At 40.9% G+C, this 24,403-nt stretch overlaps 1 protein-coding gene across 1 annotated transcript in view; it reads left to right on the plus strand.

The window, feature by feature from the left end:
• Nucleotides 1–3,741: 3,741 nt before the first annotated feature.
• Nucleotides 3,742–24,403, plus strand: part of c12h11orf53 (chromosome 12 C11orf53 homolog) — a 70,956-nt gene continuing 50,294 nt past the window's right edge. Inside the window, exons 1-2 of the mRNA XM_039006185.1 lie at nt 3,742–3,889; nt 4,101–4,198. Coding sequence (XP_038862113.1) covers nt 3,742–3,889; nt 4,101–4,198 — 246 coding nt within the window. The remainder of the gene's footprint in view (nt 3,890–4,100; nt 4,199–24,403) is intronic.

A 24,403-nucleotide genomic window follows, 5' to 3' on the forward strand; every position in this document is an offset into this window, starting at 1 on the left:
ATTTGCACTTTTCGCACCAAAGTACTTTCATCTCTAGGAGACAGAACGCGTCTCCTTCCTGAGCGGTATGACGGCTGCGTGGTCCCATGGTGTTTATACTTGCGTACTATTGTTTGTACAGATGAACATGGTACCTTCATGCGTTTGGAAATTGCTCCCAAGGATGAACCAGACTTGTGGAGGTCTTGGCTGATTTCTTTTGATTTTCCCATGATGTCCAGCAAAGAGGCACTGAGTTTGAAGGTACGCCTTGAAATACATCCACAGGTACACCTCCAATTGATTCAAATTATGTCAATTAGTCTATCATAAGCTTCTAAAGCCATGACATCATTTTCTGGAATTTTCCAAGCTGTTTAAAGGCACAGTCAACTTAGTGTATGTAAACTTCTGACCCACTGGAATTGTGATACAGTGAATTATAAGTGAAATAATCTGTCTGTAACCAATTGTTAGAAAAATGACTTGTGTCATGCACAAAGTAGATGTCCTAACCGACTTGCCAAAACTATAGCTTGTTAACAAGAAATTTGTGAAGTGGTTGAAAAACGAATTTTAATGACTCCAACATAAGTGTATGTAAACTTCCGACTTCAACTGTACATAACTATTCACACCCCTGAGTCAATACATGTTAGAATCATATTTGCCATTGATGAGAGCTATGATTCTTTCTGGGTAAGTCCCTAAGCGCTTTGCACACCTGGATTGTACAATATTTGCACATTCTTTAAAAAAAAGTTAAGCTATGTCAAGTTGGTTGTTGATCATTGCTAGACAGCCATTTTCAAGTCTTGCTATAGATTTTCAAGCAGACTTAAATCAAAACTGTAACTAGTCTACTCATGAACATTAAATGTTATCTTGGTAAACAACTCCAATGTATATTTGGCCTTGTGTTTTAGGTTACTGTCCTGCTGAAAGGTGAATGTCTCCCACTGTCTGTTGGAAAGCAGACTGAACCAGGTTGTCCTGTAGGATTTTGCCTGTGCTTAGCTCTATTCCGTTTTTTATCCCAAAAAAACTCCTTAGTCCTTGCCGTTAACAAGCATACCCATAACATGATGTAGCCACCAACATGCTTGAAAATATGAAGAGTGGTACTCAGTGATGTGTTGGAATTGCTGAAAACATGCTTTATATTCAGGACATAAAGTAAATTTCTTATCAACATTTTTTGCAGTTTTACTTTGCCTTATTGCAAACAGGATGCTTGTTTTGGAGAAGAAAAAAATATTCTGTACCCACTCTGTCATTGAGGTTAGTATTGTGGAGTAACTACAACGGTGTTGATCCATCCTCAGTGTGGAGGAGGTAATGTTGCTTACCTTCATCACCTGGGGGCGGCCGGTCAGTTACATAGGGAGGAGTTCAGACCCAGGGTTGTGAGCTTTGTAATGAGCATATAGGGCACTATGGTATTGAAGGCAGAGATGTAGTCGATGAACAGCATCCTCACATATACATTCCTTTTGTCCAGGTGGGTAAGGGCAGTGTGCAATGGCGGTTGCGTTGTCCATGGATCTGTCAGAGAGGTAGGTGAATTGGAGAGGGTCGAATGTGTCGGGGAGGGAGGAGGTGATATGTTTTTTGACTAGCCTCTCAGCGCACTTCATGATGACGGAAGTGAGGGTTACTGGTCGGAAGTCATTCAGTTCAGTTACTTTCCCTTTCTTGGGCACAGGGATGATAGTGGGCATCTTGAAGCAGGTGGGTATAGAGGCCTGAGCTAGGGAGAGATTGAAAAATGTCAAAGAACACAACAGCCAGCTGGTCTGCACATGCTCTGAGGGCACGGCTAACGATGCCATCTGGTCAGGCAGCCTTGCGAGGGTTAACACGTTTGAATGACTTCCATACATCCTAAGTGGAGATTGAGTGTGTAGCCCACGTTGTAATGATTGTTAGGATCCCCTGCCACTCGTCCGACCCACTAAATTGCTCCTCCTCTTTGTCTCTATACTTCTGTTTCGCCATCTTGATCAATCTGCATAAGTCATATTTGTACTGTTTAACCAAACTATTGTCCCTGGTCACCTTGCCAGGTTTACAAGCAGCATCTCTCTCTTTCAGTTTTCCTACAAGGCTGCTATCAATCCACATTTCTTTATTTTCGGGTACGTTTTGAAAGATACTATCTGTAAAATGTCATCTATGCATTTTTATTATTATTATTATTATTATATATGAACATATATGATTTTTCTCCACAATTTTGTGATATCCAATTGGTATTTACAGTCTCGGCCCATCACTGCAACTCTCCTATGGACTTGGGAGAGGCAAAGATCGAGAGCCATGGGTCCTCCGAAATACGACCATACCAAGCAGCACTGCTTCTTGACACACTGCTTGCTTAACCCGGAAGCCAGACGCACCAATGTGCCGGAGGAAACACCATCCAACTGGCGACCAAAGTCAGCATTCAGGCGCCCAGCCCGCCATAAGGAGTCACTAGAGCGCAATGGGACAAGGAAATCCTGGCCGGCCAAACGCTCCCCTAACCCGGACGATGCTGGGCCAATTGTGCGCCAACCCATGGGTCTGCCGGTCACGTCCGGCTGTGACACAGCCTGGGATCGTGCCTTAGAGCGATGCACCACTCGGGAGGCCATCTATGCATTTTTTGATGAATCGGGTGACTGAATCAGCATATTTCTTGACATTATCTCCAGAGGCAACGCGGAACATTTTCCAGTCCACGTGATCAAAATAGTCTTGGAGCGTAAATTCTGATTGATCGGACCAACTCGGTATACACCTGATCACCGGAACTTCCCTCGAGTCTTTGTTTGTAGGTGGGGAGAAGCAAGATGGAGTCATGGTCAGATTTTCTAAAAGGAGGACGGGAGAGGGCCTTATACCCATGTAGCTAGCCAGCTAGCGTTATACAGCAAGTAAAGTTAGCTGGCTAGCTACGTTAGCAGCTCATTTGAGTTAGCCTGCACACTAACGTTACTGTAGCAAGCTAGCTAGCTAATAATACATAGTTTAACATTTTCAAAATGTATTTACTTAATTAAATAGGTTCTCCCACTGCCTCTGTTTTCTGGGTCCTTCGAAATTAAATAATGGGCAATCTTATTTGGTTTTGATGGTAGCAAAACGCAGCCAGCCATGTGGATGATTGGAGGACACAGGGAAACAAAGTTCCATCACAGTGACTCTGGTCTTCCAAAATGGCACCTGTTGTGGTTACTAGGTAATTTCTGATGCAACTGCAACCGCTCTATAGTGTAGTAAATTTTAAAACCAATTAAAACAATGTCACCTCCCATCCCATACCTGACACTGACGTCATCAGAGCGCGACGTATGTTTGTTGTTGTTGAACACTGTCGAACGCTGAAACCTGAACTAAAGACCTCAGTTTCAAAAGCTGACAGTGTTTTTATATACTTTTATTGTATTTTGAATCCTGCGGCTCTGTTGGGCTAAATTGCTGTGAGCGCTGCTATCTGTCCTGGGATCCTGCCAGATTCCATATAGGAGAGACGTGAAAGCCCAGCTAGCCTCAAGAAGAGGCCGCTATTGAACGTTTCCAACGTTGCAGGAGCTGCGTTTACTTTGCTTTGTTCCGGGACAATGTGGACCGCGTTGACTCTCAATGTAGCAGCTGCTTGCTTGTGGAGGACTACAGGAGCGAAGTAGCTACTCTTAGCAAGCAAGTAGCAAACCTTCATAAGCTACAGGGGAACCCACGCCCACCTACTTTTTATTTTTCCTCCACCCCAGTAGCCGGATGCCGCTCTGGTCTGGTGGAAGTTTCGCCGCCGTGTTGGCTCTCCACAGCCGACTGGCCAGTGCTAGGCAGGGGTTCCATCCCCAAAGGGGTCTCCTCCTTCCCTGGAGAACGGAGCTGATCTCGACTCAACCAACCAGCCATGGAGGTACGTCACTCGCCGTGGAAATCAAAGAAGGCGTCCTCTGGCAATGGCGGTCTCCATGGAGATGTTGAGCCCGGAAATGACAGCTTTGCCGCCCTGGTTCCAGAGGTTCCACTGCCTTCTTCCGTGGTGGCTTCTGAATTAAGATCGGATCCGGAGGTACCTGAGTCTTAGTCCTCGGCTCTGTCTCCCTCTCCGGTGGCTTCTACCTCAGGTTCAGATCCTCGGAGCTCCCAGCTTCACCAGACCGTGAGGCTGCCTGAGAGACCGGCCCATTCAACATCATCAGCTGTCATCCTAGGCAGCTCTATGGTGAGAAACATCTCAGTCCCCAAGGCAAAAACCCTGTGCTTGTCACACCCTGACCTTAGAGAGCCTGTTAATTTCTCTATTTGGTTAGGTCAGGGTGTGATTTGGGTGGGCATTCTAGTTTTCTATTTCTTTGTTGGCCGGGTATGGTTCCCAATCAGAGGCAGCTGTCTATCGTTGTCTCTGATTGGGAATCATACTTAGGCAGCCTGTTTTCCACCTGAGTTTGTGGGATCTTGTTTTTGCATAGTAGCTGTATAGCCCTGCAGAACTTTACGTTTGTTGATCTTCTGTTGTTTTTTGGTGTTCATTCTAAAATAAATTGAGATGTACACTTTCCACGCTGCGCTTTGGTCTCATTCCGACGACGGACGTAACAGTGCTACCCAGGAGCACGAGTACAGGACATAACAAGGTTGCTTCCCACTGGTCTACCATAGATGCTGGGATATGACACTGTTGTAGTCCATGTGGGGTCAAACGACATAGGGAGGGCTAGCTCGGAACATTTGAAAATTGATTTTAAAGAACTGATTTTAGCATTAAAAGACTCCAGAAAAACGGCCAATAATTTCAGGTCCAGTACCATCGTTGGGCCACGGGTATGAAAGATTCGGCAGACTGCTGGTATTACACATCTGGCTAAAAGACTACTGTAGCTCTGCTGGAGTCACTTTTATTGATAACTTTGACACCTTCTGGAAACAGAAGATACTCTACAGGAATGACGGAGTTCATCTAAATCATCTTGGCTCCTGGACTCTGTCCCCGCATTTCAAGGCTGCGTTGAAACAATGGCTGGTAAATTATCCAGGACCAGCTCAGTTAATCCCTACCATTGTGACAATGAGTCGTCATAATGCTGCATCAAATGTACACGATCTTAGGGGCATTGGCAAACACAATGTAAGTAATTTAAGTTATGTACCCCTAATTGCATCGAATACATCTGTTTAACCTACAGCTATTGTAAGCAGTAATCATGAGCCTATAAACCAGAGTTACACTGTTAGCACTGAGCCGGTGTGCAATAGTAGGAAGACCACGTTATGCAGCTCACTGTGCACTATCAGCTCCAATGTAAATAACATGAGTAAATCTAACTCTGATAAGCTTCCCAGTAAAGTATTAAAAACAATCAAGCAACCCAGAAAAGTGCTACAAATAGCCCATATTAACATATGTAGCCTAAGAAACAAGATCCACGAAGTCAATAACTTGCTTGTAACAGAGGACATTCATATTCTGACTATTTCTGAAACTCTTTGATGACCTTTGATGATACAGTGGTAGCTATACATGGTTATAACATCTACCGAAAATACAGAAATGCCAATGGTGGAGGTGTTGCTGTCTATATTCAGAACCACATTCCTGTAAAGCTTAGAGACGATCCAATGTTAAATACAGTTGAAGTAATATGGCTACAGGTTCATCTGACTCACCTAAATCCCATTCTTGTGGGAAGCTGCTATAGACCATCAAGTGCTAACAGTCAGTATCTGGATAATATGTGTGAAATGCTTGATAATGTATGTGATATAAACAGAGAAGTATATTTTCTGGGTGATTTAAATATTGACTGGCTATCATGAAGCTGCACACTCAGGAAAAAACTTCAAACTTTAACCAGTGCCTGCAACGTGGATCAGGTTGTCAGTCAACCTACCAGGGTAGTTACAAACAGCACAGGAATTAAATCATCAACATGTATTGATCACATTTTTACTAATGCTGCAGATATTTGCTTTAAAGCAGTATCCAAATCCATAGGATGTAGTGATCACAATATAATAGCCATATCTAGGAAAGCCAAAATTCCAAAGGATGGGCCTAACATAGTGTATAAGAGGTCATACAAGAACTTTTGTAATGATTCATATGTTGATGATGTAAAGAATATTTGCTGGTCTGTAATGAGGAGCAACCAGACGCTGCACTTGACGCATTTATGAAACTACTTATTCCAGTTAATAATAAGCTCACACCCACTAAGAAAATGACTGTAAAAACTGTTAAATCCCCTTGGATTGATGAGGAATTGAAAAATTGTATGATTGAGAGGGATGGCAAAAGGTATGGCAATTAAGTCTGGCAGAACAACTGATGGCAAACGTACTGCAAATTAAGAAATCATGTGACTAAACTAAATAAAAATAAAAAGGAACTTCACTATGATTCAAATATAAATTATATAAAGAATAATAGTAAAAAGCTTTGGGGCACCTGAAATGAAATTCTTGGGAAAAAAGCCAACTCGGCTCCTTCATTTATTGAACCAGATGGCTCATTCATCACAAAGCCCACTGATATTGCAAACTACTTTAATGACTTTTTCATTGGCAAGATAAGCAACCTTAGGGAAGACATGCTATCAACAAACGCTGACACTAAACATCCAAGTATATGGGACCAAATTATGAAAGACAAGAATTGTACTTTAGAATTCCGTAAAGTCAGTGTGGAAGAGGTGAAAAAAGTATTGTTGTCTATCTACAATGACAAGCCACCAGGGTCTGACAATCTAGATGGAAAATTACTGAGCATAATAGCAGACGAAATTCCACATCTTCAATTTAAGCCTACTAGAGAGTGTGTGCCCTCAGGCCTGGAGGGAAGCTAAAGTCATTCCGCTACGCAAGAATAGTAAAGCCCCCTTTACTGGCTCAAATAGCCGACCAATCAGCCTGTTACCAACCCTTCGTAAACTTCTGGGAAAAAAGGTGTTTGACCAGATACAATGTTATTTCACAGTAAACAAATTGACAACAGACTTTCAGCTTATAGGGAAGGACACTCATCAAGCACAGCACTTACACAAATGACTGTTGATTGGCTGAGAGAAATTAATGATACAATTATTGTGGGGGCTGTCTTGTTAGACTTCAGTGTAGCTTTTGACATTATTGTTCATAGTCTACTGCTGGAAAAACGTATGTGTTTTTGCTTTACACAACTTGCTATAATGTGGATACAGAGTTGTCTAACAGAACACAGAGGGTGTTCTTTAATTGAAGCCTATCAAATATAATCCAGTTAGAATCAGGAATTCCCCAGGGTAGCTGTTTAGGCCCCTTGCTTTTTTCAATTTTTACTAACGACATGCCACTGACTTTGAGTAAAGCCAGCGTTTCTATGTATACTGATGACTCAACACCATACACGTCAGCTAATACAGCGACTGAAATGACTGCAGTACTCAACAAAGAGCTGCAGTTAGTTTCAGAATGGGTGGCAAGGAATTAGTTAGCCCTAAATATTTCTAAAATAAAAAGCATTGTATTTGGAACAAAACACTCACTAAACCCTAAACCTCAACTAAATCTTGTAATAAATAAATGTGGAAATTGAGCAAGTTGAGATGACTAAACTGCTTGGAGCAAGACTAGATTGTAAACGGTCATGGTCAAAACATATTGATGCAGTAGTAGCTAAGATGGGGAGAAGTCTGTCTATAATAAAGCGATGCTCTGGCTTCTTAACAACACTATCAACAAGGCAGGTCCTACAGGCCCTAGTTTTGTCGCACCTTGACTACTGTTCAGTCGGGTGGTCAGATGCAACAAAAAAGGACTGCAATTGGCTCAGAACAGGGCAGCACGGCTGGCCCTTGGATGTACACAGAGAGCTAATATTAATAATATGCATGTCAAGCTCTCCTGGCTGAAAGTGGAGGAGAGATTGACTTCATCACTACTTTTATTTATGAGAGGTATTGACATGTTGAATGCACCGAGCTGTCTGTCTAAACTACTGGCACACAGCTCGGACACCCATGCATACTCCACAAGACATGCCACAAAAGGTCTCTTCACAGCCCCCAAGTCCAGAACAGACTATGGGAGGCATGCAGTACTACATAGAGCCGTGACTACATGGAACTCTATTCCACATCAAGTAACTGATGCAGTAAAATTTGATTTAAAAAAACGGATTAAAAAACACCTTATGGAACAGTGGGGACTGGGAAGCCACACAAACATTGGCACAGCCATGCATGCACACACACACACACACACACACACACACACACATATACGATAACATATGCACTATACATAGACATGGATTTAGTCATGTAGATATGTGGTAGTGGTGGAGTAGGGGCCTGAGGGCACACAGTGTGTTGTGAAATCTGCTTTGGCAGCAGCTAATGGGGATCCATAATAAATAAAAATACAAATACCTCAACCCCACCAACGTCCACATTGTGCATCAGCCTAGATAATGACATTTCTGGGTAGAGTCGACCCCCTGCAGACGTGGAGCCCCGTAATGCTCCAAATTAGGCCTCTCCCTGGGCCTCACCCTGCACATCTGCATCCAGCTAAAACAATCTGCCGCAGCTCAGACCCAGTCAGCCCAGCAGCTCGGACCCTGACCTCCAGTGAGGTAATGCTCTGGCCTGGCCAGACGTCAGATGTGCGACGTGTAGCGAACGCGTTGGCAGGCTCCTCCATCGCAGTGCTGCACGATGATGCTGATCCGATACATATTTTTTCCATCCAGATAATCAGAAACAGACTCTCATTGGCCCCCCCGCTCCTTCAGCTGCGCAGCTGCTGTTTATATGCAGATGTAAACAGCCAGAATAGAGATATCACTTTACGCAAATAAAGGCTCAGCGCTTGCATGTTTTCCCATCATTAAAGATCACAATAATCTAGTTTCTCTTCAGCAATATTATACTCCGGTCCTTTGTTTACATCTCTTTATAAGCAGTGGTTTCGGTGTTAGTAATGTGTTGTTTTCATAAGTGTCAATCTCCATTGACCATGACATTATAATGCTTTCTCTCTCTCCCCCCTGGCCCCTCTCTCCCTCCCTCAGTAACTGAGCCAGCTGCAGGAGTAGTCTCTGGGCCAGTTGTAGCTGATCTCCTGCTCTCCCCCACAGATAGACAGGTCCAGGATGGGGAAGAGGGGCTATAGTTGAATAGTACACCAAAAGGTCCTTACCTCTCAACAGGGAAGCTAGGTGCTGTACTAAGGTCTCTGCAGCATTCTGAATTAGTGTCTACTTCATAGCATTACTACAGTATGGCCTGTAGGTCACAGTCACTACCGGTAGTGACCAACATCAGATTCAGCTTTAGGACAGGACACTCATAGTTCTGGCTACGACCTCAGGCCCAAAATGGAAAAAGTAATATGAAATGATCCAGATGATGGTTGAGCAGCCTAAGCTCAGGACATTTGCCTTGGTGAACCAGATAAGGTCCGTAGTGTGGTGTAATGTCATGTAAGCAGATTCCAAGACACATGCATGTGATTTGGTGTCCCTCTGATTTGCGACCCGGGACCGAGGTTACTGTGAGGAATTGGGTCAGTTCCCATAGCATCCACGTGTCTCTATGAATCACTGAAGGTGGTAAACCAAATGGAAACAATTATCTGATGATTGTGTCATGTAGAATGGATGAACTGTATAGCAAAAAGCAAAAAGCGAAGAGGCCCAGATCTGAAGTTCCATCCACTCAAGCAATTCTAACGTTCTGGTATTGAGGAAAACACAATACAATCGATTCTCGTTGTGGTTTTGACAATATACTATCATACAGATTCAATGTCTTCCATATGGTAGTGAGACTGCACCATATTTCAGAATGTACAGTACCAGTCAAAAGTTTGGATATTCCAGGGTTTATCTTTATTTTTACTATTTTGTACATTGTAGAATAATAGTGACGACATCAAAACTATGAAATAACACATATGGAATCATAAAGTAACCAAAAAAGTGTTAAACAAATCTAAATATATTTCATATTTGAGATTCTTCAAAGTAGCCACCCTTTGACCTTGATGACAGCTTGGCACACTTGGCATTCTCTCATCCAACTTCATGAGGTCGTCACCTGGAATGCATTTCAATTAACAGGTGTGCCTTGTTAAAAGTTAATTTGTGAAATGTCTTTCCTTCTTAATGCGTTTGAGCCAATCAGTTGTGTGTTGACAAGGTAGGGTTGGTATACAGAAGATCGCCCTATTTGGTAAAAGACCAAGTCCATACTATGGCAAAAACAGTTCAAATAAGCAAAGAGAAATGACAGTCCATCATTACTTTAAGAAATGATGGTCAGTCAATGCGGAAAATTTCAAGAACTTTGAAAGTTTCTTCAAGTGCAATCGCAAAAACCATTAAGCGCTATGATGAAACTGGCTCTCATGAGGACCACCACAGGAAAGGAAGACCCAGAGTTACCTCTGCTGCAGAGGATAAGTTCATTAGAGTTAACTGCACCTCAGATTGAAGCCCAAATAAATGCTTCAGAAAGTTAAAGTAAAAAACACATCTCAACATCAATTGTTCAGAAGAGACTGCGTGAATTAGGCCTTTATGGTTGAATTGCTGCAAAGAAACCACTACTAAAGGACACCAATAAGAAGAAGAGACTTGCTTGGGCCTACTCTGCATCTTTGTGAGACGCAGAGTAGGTGAACGGATGATATCCGCATGTTTTGTTACCGCTGTAAAGCATGGAGGAGGAGGTGTGATGGTGTGGGGGTGCTTGCTGGTGACACTGGCAGTGATTTATTTAGAATCCAATGCACATTTAACCAGCATGGCTACCACAGCATTCTGCAACGATACGGCGATCGGGTTTGCACTTTGTGGGACTATCATTTGTTTTTCAACAGGACAATGACCCAAAACACACCTCCAGGCTATGTAAAGGGCTATTTGACCAAGAAGGAGAGTGATGGAGTGCTGCATCAGATGACCTGTCCTCCACAATCACCCGACCTCAACCCAATTGAGACGGTTTGGGATGAGTTGGACTGCAGATTGAAGGAAAAGCAGCCAACTAGAGCTCAGCATATGTGGGAACTCCTTCAAGACAGTTGGAAAAGCATTCCTCATGAAGCTGGTTGAGAGAATGCCAAGAGTGTGCAAAGCTGTCATTAAGACAAAGGGTGGCTACTTTGAAGAATATAAATATATTTTGATTTGTTTAACACTTTTTTGGTTACTACATGATTCCATATGTGTTATTTCATAGTGTTGATGTCTTCACTATTATTCTACAATGTAGAACATAGTTAAAATAAAGAAAAACTCTTGAATGAGTAGGTGTGTCCAAGCTTTTGACTGGTCCTGTAGGTCTACATAGTGTTTTAACCTTTATGTGTTTTAAGTTTTTCCAAATTGTAGGCTACTACCTTTAGTACATTTTATTGTTCAAATATTTTCATTGTTTTAAAGCACTACCTTACTGCTTTAGCACATGGCCACATGCACATGTTCCAATGTGAATCCTTTAAGAGATGGGTGGGTCTAAGGCTTTAGAGGGTGTGAACGATGCTAAAAGGGGCATAAACAAAGGGCAACACTGTAGCTGTTCAATGTGAAAGGTTATCTTTATTATACAACAACAGGCAATTTAATACTGTGAATGGCTTGTTTTAAGGGGTACCTTGGTGAGAATAAGTTCAGACAATCAATTTGTTCAATTTGGTGAAATAATTCATTTTCTAGATATACTGATATAATTTTATCCAATGTAAAAAACACAATTTAAAATGTCGCTACATAAGACTAAAATATACGGTGGGTCACATATTGTGTTTGGTTACCAGAGACAGTAACATCAGATTAGAATATAGGCCAAGGACTAGATAAAGTGTATTTTTACTACTACTTTTTTCTACTACTTTCACCACTGTTAGTCTTGAAATCTTTGATGGTTTACTATACTACCTTACTCTGTTAAAGCACATGGCCACACATGTGAATCCTTAAACAGGTGGGCGGGGCTAAGGCTTAAGAAGGTGTAAACAATGCTGATTGGGTGTAGACAAAGAAGAGCTCTCCAGTAGGTGTACAAAAACATTTTCTCAAAAGTGGGTTTACAAGTTTAGCAACTTTCAAAGCAGAATCACTTTCCCATTGTTGCTCAACTGTGGTGTATAATATACAATTTTCTAGCTCTGAGTCTCTACTTTTATCCAATGTAAAAATAAAAAAATAAAATTGAATTTTGCTACGTAAGACCAGATCGAGGTAGTGGGTCACAAATAGCTAAAGTACAAAAGGGAAAAAAATAACATAAATATGGGTTGTATTTACAATGGTGTTTGTTCTTCAGTGGTTGCCCTTTTCTTGTGGCAGCAGGTCACAAATATTGCTACTGTGATGGCACAAAATTTGATTTGTTTTCTAAATCTTTGTGGGTCTGTGTAATCTGAGGGAAATATGTGTCTCTACTATACATTTGGCAGGTTAAGAAGTGCAGCTCAGTTTCCACCTCATTTTGTGGGCAGTGTGCAAATAGCTGGTTATCTCGAGAGCCTGGTCTGCCTACGGCGGCCACTCTCAATAGCAAGGCTACGCTCACTGAGTCTGTACATAGTCAAAGCTTTCCTTCATTTTGGCTCATTCACAGTGGTCAGGTATTCTGCCACTGTGTACTCTGTTTAGGGAAAATTAGCATTCCAGTTTCCTCAGTTTTTTGGTTATTTCTTTCCAATGTATAATTATATTTTAGTTTTTTCATGATTTGGTTGGGTCTAGTTACTGTCCTGAGACTCCGTGGGGTCTGTTTGTGAACAGAGCCCCGGGACCAGCTTGCTTAGGGGACTCTTCCCTTGGTTAATCTCTCTGTAGGTGATGGCTTTGTTATTGAAGGTTTGACACTCGCTTCCTTTTAGGTGGTTGTAGAATTTAACTGCTCTTTTCTGGATTTTGATAATTAGCGGGTCAATTATCATCCTAATTCTGCTCTGCATGCATTATTTGGGGTTCTACGTTGTACACAGAGGATGTTTTTGCAGAATTCTACATGCAGATTCTCAATTTGGAGTTTGTCCCATTTTGTGAATTCTTGGTTGGTGAGCATGAGAAGACTTTACCTTTGTTTTGGTTTGTTTGTTTTCAATTAGGATGTGCATGGTGAATATGTGGTCTGTCGTATGGTAATTTGGTAAAAAGACAAATTTGACATTTGCTCAGCACGTTGTTTTCACTGAGGAAACGTATAAGTCTATTGTTAATGATAATGCAGTGGATTTTCCCAAGGTTGCTGTTGACGCATATCCCACGGTAGTTATTGGGGTCAAATTTGTCTCCACTTTTGTGGAATGATCAGTCCTTGGCTCCAAATATTGGGGATGATGCCAGAGCTGAGGATGATGTTAAAGAGTTTAAGTATAGCCAATTGGAATTTGTGGTCAATTTCATTTAGGATACCATTTTCTCCTGTAGTTCAGTCAATGTAATTGGAGAATCCAGTGGGTTCTGGAAGTTTTTAATAGCTAACTCAAAGATCATGATCATTGTATACATTTTTGCTGTTTGTTCTTTGTTAAAGAGCCAAAAAGATTGTAAAAGTGGTATATCCAAACATCTCCATTTTGGATAGATAACGCTTTGTGTTGTTTGTTTAGTGTGTTACAATTTTCCCAGAAGTGGTTAGATTCTATCGATTCTTCAATTAAATTGAGCTGATTTCTGACATGCTGTTCCTTATTTTTTTCTTAGTCTATTTCTCTATTGTTTTAGTGATTCACCACAGTGAAGGCATAGGCTCAGGTTTTCCGAGATTCTATGTTTTAGGTTAGATACTTTTCTCAATTTCTTTCTTAGGCTTTTGCATTCTTCGTCAAACCATTTGTCATTGTTGTTCATTTTCTTATAACAGGGCAGAATTACTATTCTTAAGAAACTACCAGGAAATGACTCATCATTGAGAATGTATAGGATCATCTACAGTGCCTTCAGAAAGTATTCATATGAATTTGTAATTTTCTGTCAATGATCTAAACCAAATACAGTAATGTCAAAGTGGAAGAAAAATTCTTCCATTTGTAAAAAATAAAAAAATAAAACACAAAAATATCTTGATTAGATAAGCATTCAACCCGAAGTCAATATACAGTATGTTAGAATCACTTTTGGCAGCGATTACAGCTGTATCTTTGTGGGTAAGTCTCTAAGAGCTTTCCACACCTGGATTGTGCAACATATTATAGAATTTCTAAGCAAACAGCTGGAGGCAGGGCTTTCTCCCATAGAGCTCAATTTTTATGGAATGGCCTGCCAATCCATATGAGAGATGCAGACTCGGTCTCATACTTGAAGTCTTTACTGAAGACTCCTCTTGTCAGTAGGTACTATGAGAGTGAAGTCTGGCCTAGGGTTGCGAAGATGAGCGTCAAGGCACTAGAGTGATGAACCGCCCTTGCTGTCTCTACCTGGCCGGCTCCCCTCTCTCCACTGAGATTCTCTGCCTTTGACCCGATTACGGGAGCCGAGTCACTGGCTTTCTCCTCTCCCAGAGGACCTGAGCCCTAGGACCATGCCTCAGGACTACCTGGCCTGAAGACTCCTGGCTGTCCCCATCCCCAGTCCACCTGGTAGTGCTGCTGATACAGTTTCTGCTCTTTTGCCTGTGGCTATGGAACCCTGACCTGTTCACCAGATGTGCTACCATGTCGTGCCGCTGCTCCAGTTTCAACTGTTCTGACTGCAGCTGTGGAGCGCTGACCCATTCACTGGACGTGCTACCTTCTACCGGACCTGCTGTTTTTGACTCTCTCCCTCTCTCTCCCTCCCTCTCTACCGCACCTGATGTCTCAACCATTGAATGCTCATCTATGAAAAGCCAACTGACCTGTTGCATCTGCTATAACCCTGCAGGTCATCTATGAACATCTTGAAAAACGATCTGGCCTTAATGGCCATGTATTTTTAGAATCTCTATACCCAGAAGAGGACTGGCCACTCCTCAGAGCTTGGTTCCGCTCTAGGTATCTTCCTAGGTGCCTGCATTCTCTGGAGTTTTTCCTAGCCACCGTGCTTCTACATCGGCATTGCTTGCTCTCTGGGGTTTTATAGGCTCAGTTTCTGTATAAGCACTTTGTGACAGCTGCTGATGTAAAAGGTCTTTATTAAATAACCATTTTCAGGTCTTGATTTCAATAAAAACTGTAAGTCAGCCACCCAGGAACATTCATTGTCTTCGTGGTAAGCAACTGCAGTGTCGATTTGGCCTTGTGTTTTAGGTTATTGTCCAGCTGAAAAGTGAATTCCTCTCCCAGTGTCTGGTGGAAAGCAGACTGAACCAGGTTTTCCTGTATAATTTTGCCTGTGTTTTAGCTACATTCCATTTATTTTTGATCCTGAAAAATACCCCAGTCCTTACAAGCATACACATAACATGATGCAGCCACTATGCTTGAACCTATGGAGATTGTACTCAGTAATCTGTTGTATTAGATTTGCCCCTCTTTCAGGACAAAAAGTGAATTGCTTTGCCACAATTTTAGCAGTATTATTTTATTGTCTTGGAAACAGGATGCATGTTTTGGAATATTTTTATTCTGTAAAGGCTTCTTTCTTTTAACTCTGTCAATTAGGTTAGTATTGTGGAGTAACTACAATGTTGTTGATCCATCCTCCGTTTTCTCCAATCACAGCCATTAAACTCTGTAACTGTTTTAAAGTCCCCATTGGCCTCATGGTGAAATCCCTGAGTGGTATCCTTCCTCACCGGCAACTGAGTTAGGATGAATGCCTGTATCTTTGTAGTGACTGGGTGTATTGATACACCATTCAAACTTTTATTAATAACTTCACCACGCCCAAAGGGATATTCAATGTCTGCTTTTTTATTTTTACTCATCTACCAATAAAATTGAAAAACATAATTCCAGTCTGATATTATGGGGTATTGTGTGTAGGCCAGTGACCAAAATAATCAATTTAATCGATTTTAAATTCAGGCTGTAAAACAAAATGTGGAAAAAGTCAAGGGTTTTGAATACATTCTGAAGGCACTGTATGTTGAGTATCAAGAGTTGAGGGTACCGATTTCTTTAACTTTTCCATGATTTTAGTGAGTATAGATTGTATTTTCTTATCACCATAGAAGAGAAGAATAATGGTACCTGTGTGGTTACTGCTGATTCATCCAAACAACCATATATTCTTTAAAGAAATAACTCTAAAAGTAGGTCACTTTGTTCTAACAAACAAAAAATGTCTGGCTCCCTTCCATCAACAAACTATCTTTTTCCTCTGGCAGTATTAGGATGGAGAATGTTCTACTGTCAAACAGGTTGCTACAACAGTGAGCAAAGTGTCTGTATATACTTTATGTCTAACTTGTCAAGGCTCCTGGATTTGATGTTCTTACACCTTCTCGTGTAGCCTGGTTAAACCAGACCGAACGCTATGAATGCATTGAACAAACCTTCCATTTGCAGCAAACACGTTCCCCAGTAACAATTTTCAGTTGGATGATTTGAATGAGTTTAGACTCAAAACAGACACTTACGTTCATCACACACTACCTTCTCAGACTGTTAGCTAACACAAAACAACGGAATATATTTGCTAAGGTTAGACTGAACGCTGTGAACGCCAGACTGAAGCCAGGTTAAACCAGACGGAACATTGTGAGCGCAATGTTCAGTCTGCTTTAACCAGGCTTCCTCATCAGATCAATGACTACAAGGTTACAGGATATAATTCCATTGAGGACAATGCTATAGCTGTGGTATATTATTAGGTAAGATACCGCAATGCATGTGATATCCTAATAAAAGCTATTGATGAAACAGATGAGGTAATGTGCTTTAGACAGACTCTTAAAGACATGATAAGAGGACGTCATATCAAGACATTCCTTATCTTAGAGATGAACGTTGTTGCTTCTCTCCATCATGAAAAGACACTTTAAACTGAAAATAAACTATTACGTGATGGTTTAATACAGATCATGTCTACAGAATTAGTTCATGTCTTTGGGGATTTTTTCTAGCCAGGACCAGTGTGATGAGATAACTGGGACTGTGGAACAAGATGGTACGAGTGCTAATTGCAAAGAGCGCCCGTAAACCACGCCCCCAGTGGGCAGATCTACAGTAGGCATGTTGCACTGGGACACATTTTAATATGGAGATTGACCTCTCACTTCACAATGGGTCCACGGTGGTTCTGTGTTGTTATGCTAATATGTTTGAGACAAGTTGGCAGTTAATTTTGTCTTTGACTTAATAAGTAAAATATCTTTGGGTAGGGTAACAGGGTTGGTTATGTTTCCTCTTGCCTCTAAAGAAATGTGTATTTAATGTTCATGTATTTTTATTGGTTGGTTCAATTCCGATGACAATAAGGCGTGTTGTTATTGGACCCGCTTGCAGATAGTGGGAGATCGCGAACGTCAAGTCTCCCCAGTATGAAAATGTGATGCAAGGGGTAGGTCACATTCTGAATACTGTATTCTATTTGTATATTTTACAATGTGTACAAGTTTGCTGTACATTCCTGATTTATACATGTGTGGGTATATGGTACCTGTTAGGGATTGAGGGGCTTTTTGGGATGTGCTTTGTTATATGATTGCTGTATATAAGTGTTAGCTAGCATGCACCGATGTAACGGTCACAAAAGCACACTGCTAACACAGTTGTTTTCATGCTACAAGCAACACAAACATTGGCACAGACACATGCATATACACACACACACACACGATAACATACACACTATACATACACATAGATTTAGTAATGTAGATATGTGGTAGTGGTGGAGTAGGGGCCTGAGGACACACAGTGTGTTCTGAAATCTGTGAATGTATTGTAATGTTGTATAATTGTATAAACTGCCTTAATTTTGCTGGACCCCAGGAAGAGTAGCTGCTGCTTCGGCAGCAGCTAATGGGGATCCATAATAAATACAAATACAAACATCATTAAGCCCTGCACAACTAACGTGCTGTTTCGTATTTAACTACAGGTATTTACACATGTTATATTTTGTATTTTGTTTAGGCCCAGTATGAAAATGTGATGCAAGGGATTTTACCATCGACAACCATCAACATCCTTAAGACCTGCACAACTAACGTGATGTTTCCTATTTAACCACAGATAATAAATAATGCTCAACTGCGACCACTGGCTGGGGGTGATTTCTTTGAACAAAACACAACACAAGGAGAGTATCTGTTACACGATAGCAAACAGTGAAACAATGAGATCCAGACAGTTCACACTAGAACATTTTCTGGGTGAGGAGGGTGTTGTTTACTTCCTGAATTATTTGGATTATCTGGTTATCCCCAGTGTTTGGAATAAATTGTGCTCGTTGATAAAACAGACCTGGGTTGCCTTTTCACACAGAGATTTATTTGACAAAGGTCCGCAGTGTGTCTGTGTGTGTAGTTTTATATTGGAGACATGTTTATAATTGCAGCGACTGTTATCTATTAATTTACTGTTAGGCTATAGTGTTTCTGAGTAGCAGCCATTGGTAGCAGCCAGGGAAACAACAACTTGTTCTCACTTTAGAGGATAGAACATTCCAATTTATCTGCATGACTGACACACTTTACCTGAATTTTTGGGATTATCTTGCTGATTAGGAAACAATGCTGATTAGGTGTAGACAAAGAAGAGCTCTCCAGTAGGTGTACAAAAACATTTTCTCAAAAGTGGGGTTACAAGTTTAGCAACTTTCAAAGCAGAATCACTTTCCCATTGTTGCTCAACTGTGGTGTATAATATACCATTTTCTAGCTCTGAGTCTCTACTTTTATCAAATGTAAAAATAAAAAAATAAAATTGAATTTTGCTACATAAGACCAGATCGAGGTAGTGGGTCACAAATAGCTAAAGTACAAAAGGGAAAAAAATAACATAAATATGGGTTGTATTTACAATGGTGTTTGTTCTTCAGTGGTTGCCCTTTTCTTGTGGCAGCAGGTCACAAATATTGCTACTGTGATGGCACAAAATTTGATTTGTTTTCTAAATCTTTGTGGGTCTGTGTAATCTGAGGGAAATATGTGTCTCTACTATACATTTGGCAGGTTAAGAAGTGCAGCTCAGTTTCCACCTCATTTTGTGGGCAGTGTGCAAATAGCTGGTTATCTCGAGAGCCAGGTCTGCCTACGGCGGCCACTCTCAATAGCAAGGCTATGCTCACTGAGTCTGTACATAGTCAAAGCTTTCCTTCATTTTGGCTCATTCACAGTGGTCAGGTATTCTGCCACTGTGTACTCTGTTTAGGGAAAATTAGCATTCCAGTTTGCTCAGTTTTTTGGTTATTTCTTTCCAATGTATAATTATATTTTAGTTTTTTCATGATTATTTGGGTCTAGTTACTGTCCTGAGACTCCGTGGGGTCTGTTTGTGAACAGAGCCCCGGGACCAGCTTGCTTAGGGGACTCTTCTCTTGGTTAATCTCTCTGTAGGTGATGGCTTTGTTATTGAAGGTTTGACACTCGCTTCCTTTTAGGTGGTTGTAGAATTTAACTGCTCTTTTCTGGATTTTGATAATTAGCGGGTCAATTATCATCCTAATTCTGCTCTGCATGCATTATTTGGGGTTCTACGTTGTACACAGAGGATGTTTTTGCAGAATTCTACATGCAGATTCTCAATTTGGAGTTTGTCCCATTTTGTGAATTCTTGGTTGGTGAGCATGAGAAGACTTTACCTTTGTTTTGGTTTGTTTGTTTTCAATTAGGATGTGCAGGGTGAATATGTGGTCTGTCGTATGGTAATTTGGTAAAAAGACAAATTTGACATTTGCTCAGCACGTTGTTTTCACTGAGGAAACGTATAAGTCTATTGTTAATGATAATGCAGTGGATTTTCCCAAGGTTGCTGTTGACGCATATCCCACGGTAGTTATTGGGGTCAAATTTGTCTCCACTTTTGTGGAATGATCAGTCCTTGGCTCCAAATATTGGGGATGATGCCAGAGCTGAGGATGATGTTAAAGAGTTTAAGTATAGCCAATTGGAATTTGTGGTCAATTTCATTTAGGATACCATTTTCTCCTGTAGTTCAGTCAATGTAATTGGAGAATCCAGTGGGTTCTGGAAGGTTTTAATAGCTAACTCAAAGATCATGATCATTGTATACATGTTTGCTGTTTGTTCTTTGTTATAGAGCCAAAAAGATTGTAAAAGTGGTATATCCAAACATCTCCATTTTGGATAGATAACGCTTTGTGTTGTTTGTTTAGTGTGTTACAATTTTCCCAGAAGTGGTTAGATTCTATCGATTCTTCAATTAAATTGAGCTGATTTCTGACATGCTGTTCCTTATTTTTTTCTTAGTCTATTTCTCTATTGTTTTAGTGATTCACCACAGTGAAGGCATAGGCTCAGGTTTTCCGAGATTCTATGTTTTAGGTTAGATACTTTTCTCAATTTCTTTCTTAGGCTTTTGCATTCTTCATCAAACCATTTGTCATTGTTGTTCATTTTCTTATAACAGGGCAGAATTACTATTCTTAAGAAACTACCAGGAAATGACTCATCATTGAGAATGTATAGGATCATCTACAGTGCCTTCAGAAAGTATTCATATGAATTTGTAATTTTCTGTCAATGATCTAAACCAAATACAGTAATGTCAAAGTGGAAGAAAAATTCTTCCATTTGTAAAAAATAAAAAAATAAAAAATAAAACACAAAAATATCTTGATTAGATAAGCATTCAACCCGAAGTCAATATACAGTATGTTAGAATCACTTTTGGCAGCGATTACAGCTGTATCTTTGTGGGTAAGTCTCTAAGAGCTTTCCACACCTGGATTGTGCAACATATTATAGAATTTCTAAGCAAACAGCTGGAGGCAGGGCTTTCTCCCATAGAGCTCAATTTTTATGGAATGGCCTGCCAATCCATATGAGAGATGCAGACTCGGTCTCATACTTGAAGTCTTTACTGAAGACTCCTCTTGTCAGTAGGTACTATGAGAGTGAAGTCTGGCCTAGGGTTGCGAAGATGAGCGTCAAGGCACTAGAGTGATGAACCGCCCTTGCTGTCTCTGCCTGGCCGGCTCCCCTCTCTCCACTGAGATTCTCTGCCTTTGACCCGATTACGGGAGCCGAGTCACTGGCTTTCTCCCCTCCCAGAGGACCTGAGCCCTAGGACCATGCCTCAGGACTACCTGGCCTGAAGACTCCTGGCTGTCCCCATCCCCAGTCCACCTGGTAGTGCTGCTGATACAGTTTCTGCTCTTTTGCCTGTGGCTATGGAACCCTGACCTGTTCACCAGATGTGCTACCATGTCGTGCCGCTGCTCCAGTTTCAACTGTTCTGACTGCAGCTGTGGAGCGCTGACCCATTCACTGGACGTGCTACCTTCTACCGGACCTGCTGTTTTTGACTCTCTCCCTCTCTCTCCCTCCCTCTCTACCGCACCTGATGTCTCAACCATTGAATGCTCATCTATGAAAAGCCAACTGACCTGTTGCATCTGCTATAACCCTGCAGGTCATCTATGAACATCTTGAAAAACGATCTGGCCTTAATGGCCATGTATTTTTAGAATCTCTATACCCAGAAGAGGACTGGCCACTCCTCAGAGCTTGGTTCCGCTCTAGGTATCTTCCTAGGTGCCTGCATTCTCTGGAGTTTTTCCTAGCCACCGTGCTTCTACATCGGCATTGCTTGCTCTCTGGGGTTTTATAGGCTCAGTTTCTGTATAAGCACTTTGTGACAGCTGCTGATGTAAAAGGTCTTTATTAAATAACCATTTTCAGGTCTTGATTTCAATAAAAACTGTAAGTCAGCCACCCAGGAACATTCATTGTCTTCGTGGTAAGCAACTGCAGTGTCGATTTGGCCTTGTGTTTTAGGTTATTGTCCAGCTGAGAAGTGAATTCCTCTCCCAGTGTCTGGTGGAAAGCAGACTGAACCAGGTTTTCCTGTATAATTTTGCCTGTGTTTTAGCTACATTCCATTTATTTTTGATCCTGAAAAATACCCCAGTCCTTACAAGCATACACATAACATGATGCAGCCACTATGCTTGAACCTATGGAGATTGTACTCAGTAATCTGTTGTATTAGATTTGCCCCTCTTTCAGGACAAAAAGTTAATTGCTTTGCCACAATTTTAGCAGTATTATTTTATTGTCTTGGAAACAGGATGCATGTTTTGGAATATTTTTATTCTGTAAAGGCTTCTTTCTTTTAACTCTGTCAATTAGGTTAGTATTGTGGAGTAACTACAATGTTGTTGATCCATCCTCCGTTTTCTCCAATCACAGCCATTAAACTCTGTAACTGTTTTAAAGTCCCCATTGGCCTCATGGTGAAATCCCTGAGTGGTATCCTTCCTCACCGGCAACTGAGTTAGGATGAATGCCTGTATCTTTGTAGTGACTGGGTGTATTGATACACCATCCAAACTTTTATTAATAACTTCACCACGCCCAAAGGGATATTCAATGTCTGCTTTTTTATTTTTACTCATCTACCAATAAAATTGAAAAACATAATTCCAGTCTGATATTATGGGGTATTGTGTGTAGGCCAGTGACCAAAATAATCAATTTAATCGATTTTAAATTCAGGCTGTAAAACAAAATGTGGAAAAAGTCAAGGGTTTTGAATACATTCTGAAGGCACTGTATGTTGAGTATCAAGAGTTGAGGGTACCGATTTCTTTAACTTTTCCATGATTTTAGTGAGTATAGATTGTATTTTCTTATCACCATAGAAGAGAAGAATAATGGTACCTGTGTGGTTACTGCTGATTCATCCAAACAACCATATATTCTTTAAAGAAATAACTCTAAAAGTAGGTCACTTTGTTCTAACAAACAAAAAATGTCTGGCTCCCTTCCATCAACAAACTATCTTTTTCCTCTGGCAGTATTAGGATGGAGAATGTTCTACTGTCAAACAGGTTGCTACAACAGTGAGCAAAGTGTCTGTATATACTTTATGTCTAACTTGTCAAGGCTCCTGGATTTGATGTTCTTACACCTTCTCGTGTAGCCTGGTTAAACCAGACCGAACGCTATGAATGCATTGAACAAACCTTCCATTTGCAGCAAACACGTTCCCCAGTAACAATTTTCAGTTGGATGATTTGAATGAGTTTAGACTCAAAACAGACACTTACGTTCATCACACACTACCTTCTCAGACTGTTAGCTAACACAAAACAACGGAATATATTTGCTAAGGTTAGACTGAACGCTGTGAACGCCAGACTGAAGCCAGGTTAAACCAGACGGAACATTGTGAGCGCAATGTTCAGTCTGCTTTAACCAGGCTTCCTCATCAGATCAATGACTACAAGGTTACAGGATATAATTCCATTGAGGACAATGCTATAGCTGTGGTATATTATTAGGTAAGATACCGCAATGCATGTGATATCCTAATAAAAGCTATTGATGAAACAGATGAGGTAATGTGCTTTAGACAGACTCTTAAAGACATGATAAGAGGACGTCATATCAAGACATGCCTTATCTTAGAGATGAACGTTGTTGCTTCTCTCCATCATGAAAAGACACTTTAAACTGAAAATAAACTATTACGTGATGGTTTAATACAGATCATGTCTACAGAATTAGTTCATGTCTTTGGGGATTTTTTCTAGCCAGGACCAGTGTGATGAGATAACTGGGACTGTGGAACAAGATGGTACGAGTGCTAATTGCAAAGAGCGCCCGTAAACCACGCCCCCAGTGGGCAGATCTACAGTAGGCATGTTGCACTGGGACACATTTTAATATGGAGATTGACCTCTCACTTCACAATGGGTCCACGGTGGTTCTGTGTTGTTATGCTAATATGTTTGAGACAAGTTGGCAGTTAATTTTGTCTTTGACTTAATAAGTAAAATATCTTTGGGTAGGGTAACAGGGTTGGTTATGTTTCCTCTTGCCTCTAAAGAAATGTGTATTTAATGTTCATGTATTTTTATTGGTTGGTTCAATTCCGATGACAATAAGGCGTGTTGTTATTGGACCCGCTTGCAGATAGTGGGAGATCGCGAACGTCAAGTCTCCCCAGTATGAAAATGTGATGCAAGGGGTAGGTCACATTCTGAATACTGTATTCTATTTGTATATTTTACAATGTGTACAAGTTTGCTGTACATTCCTGATTTATACATGTGTGGGTATATGGTACCTGTTAGGGATTGAGGGGCTTTTTGGGATGTGCTTTGTTATATGATTGCTGTATATAAGTGTTAGCTAGCATGCACCGATGTAACGGTCACAAAAGCACACTGCTAACACAGTTGTTTTCATGCTACAAGCAACACAAACATTGGCACAGACACATGCATATACACACACACACACACGATAACATACACACTATACATACACATAGATTTAGTAATGTAGATATGTGGTAGTGGTGGAGTAGGGGCCTGAGGACACACAGTGTGTTCTGAAATCTGTGAATGTATTGTAATGTTGTATAATTGTAT

The sequence above is a fragment of the Salvelinus namaycush genome, chromosome 12 (assembly GCF_016432855.1).
Source record: "Salvelinus namaycush isolate Seneca chromosome 12, SaNama_1.0, whole genome shotgun sequence".
NCBI lineage: Eukaryota > Metazoa > Chordata > Actinopteri > Salmoniformes > Salmonidae > Salvelinus > Salvelinus namaycush.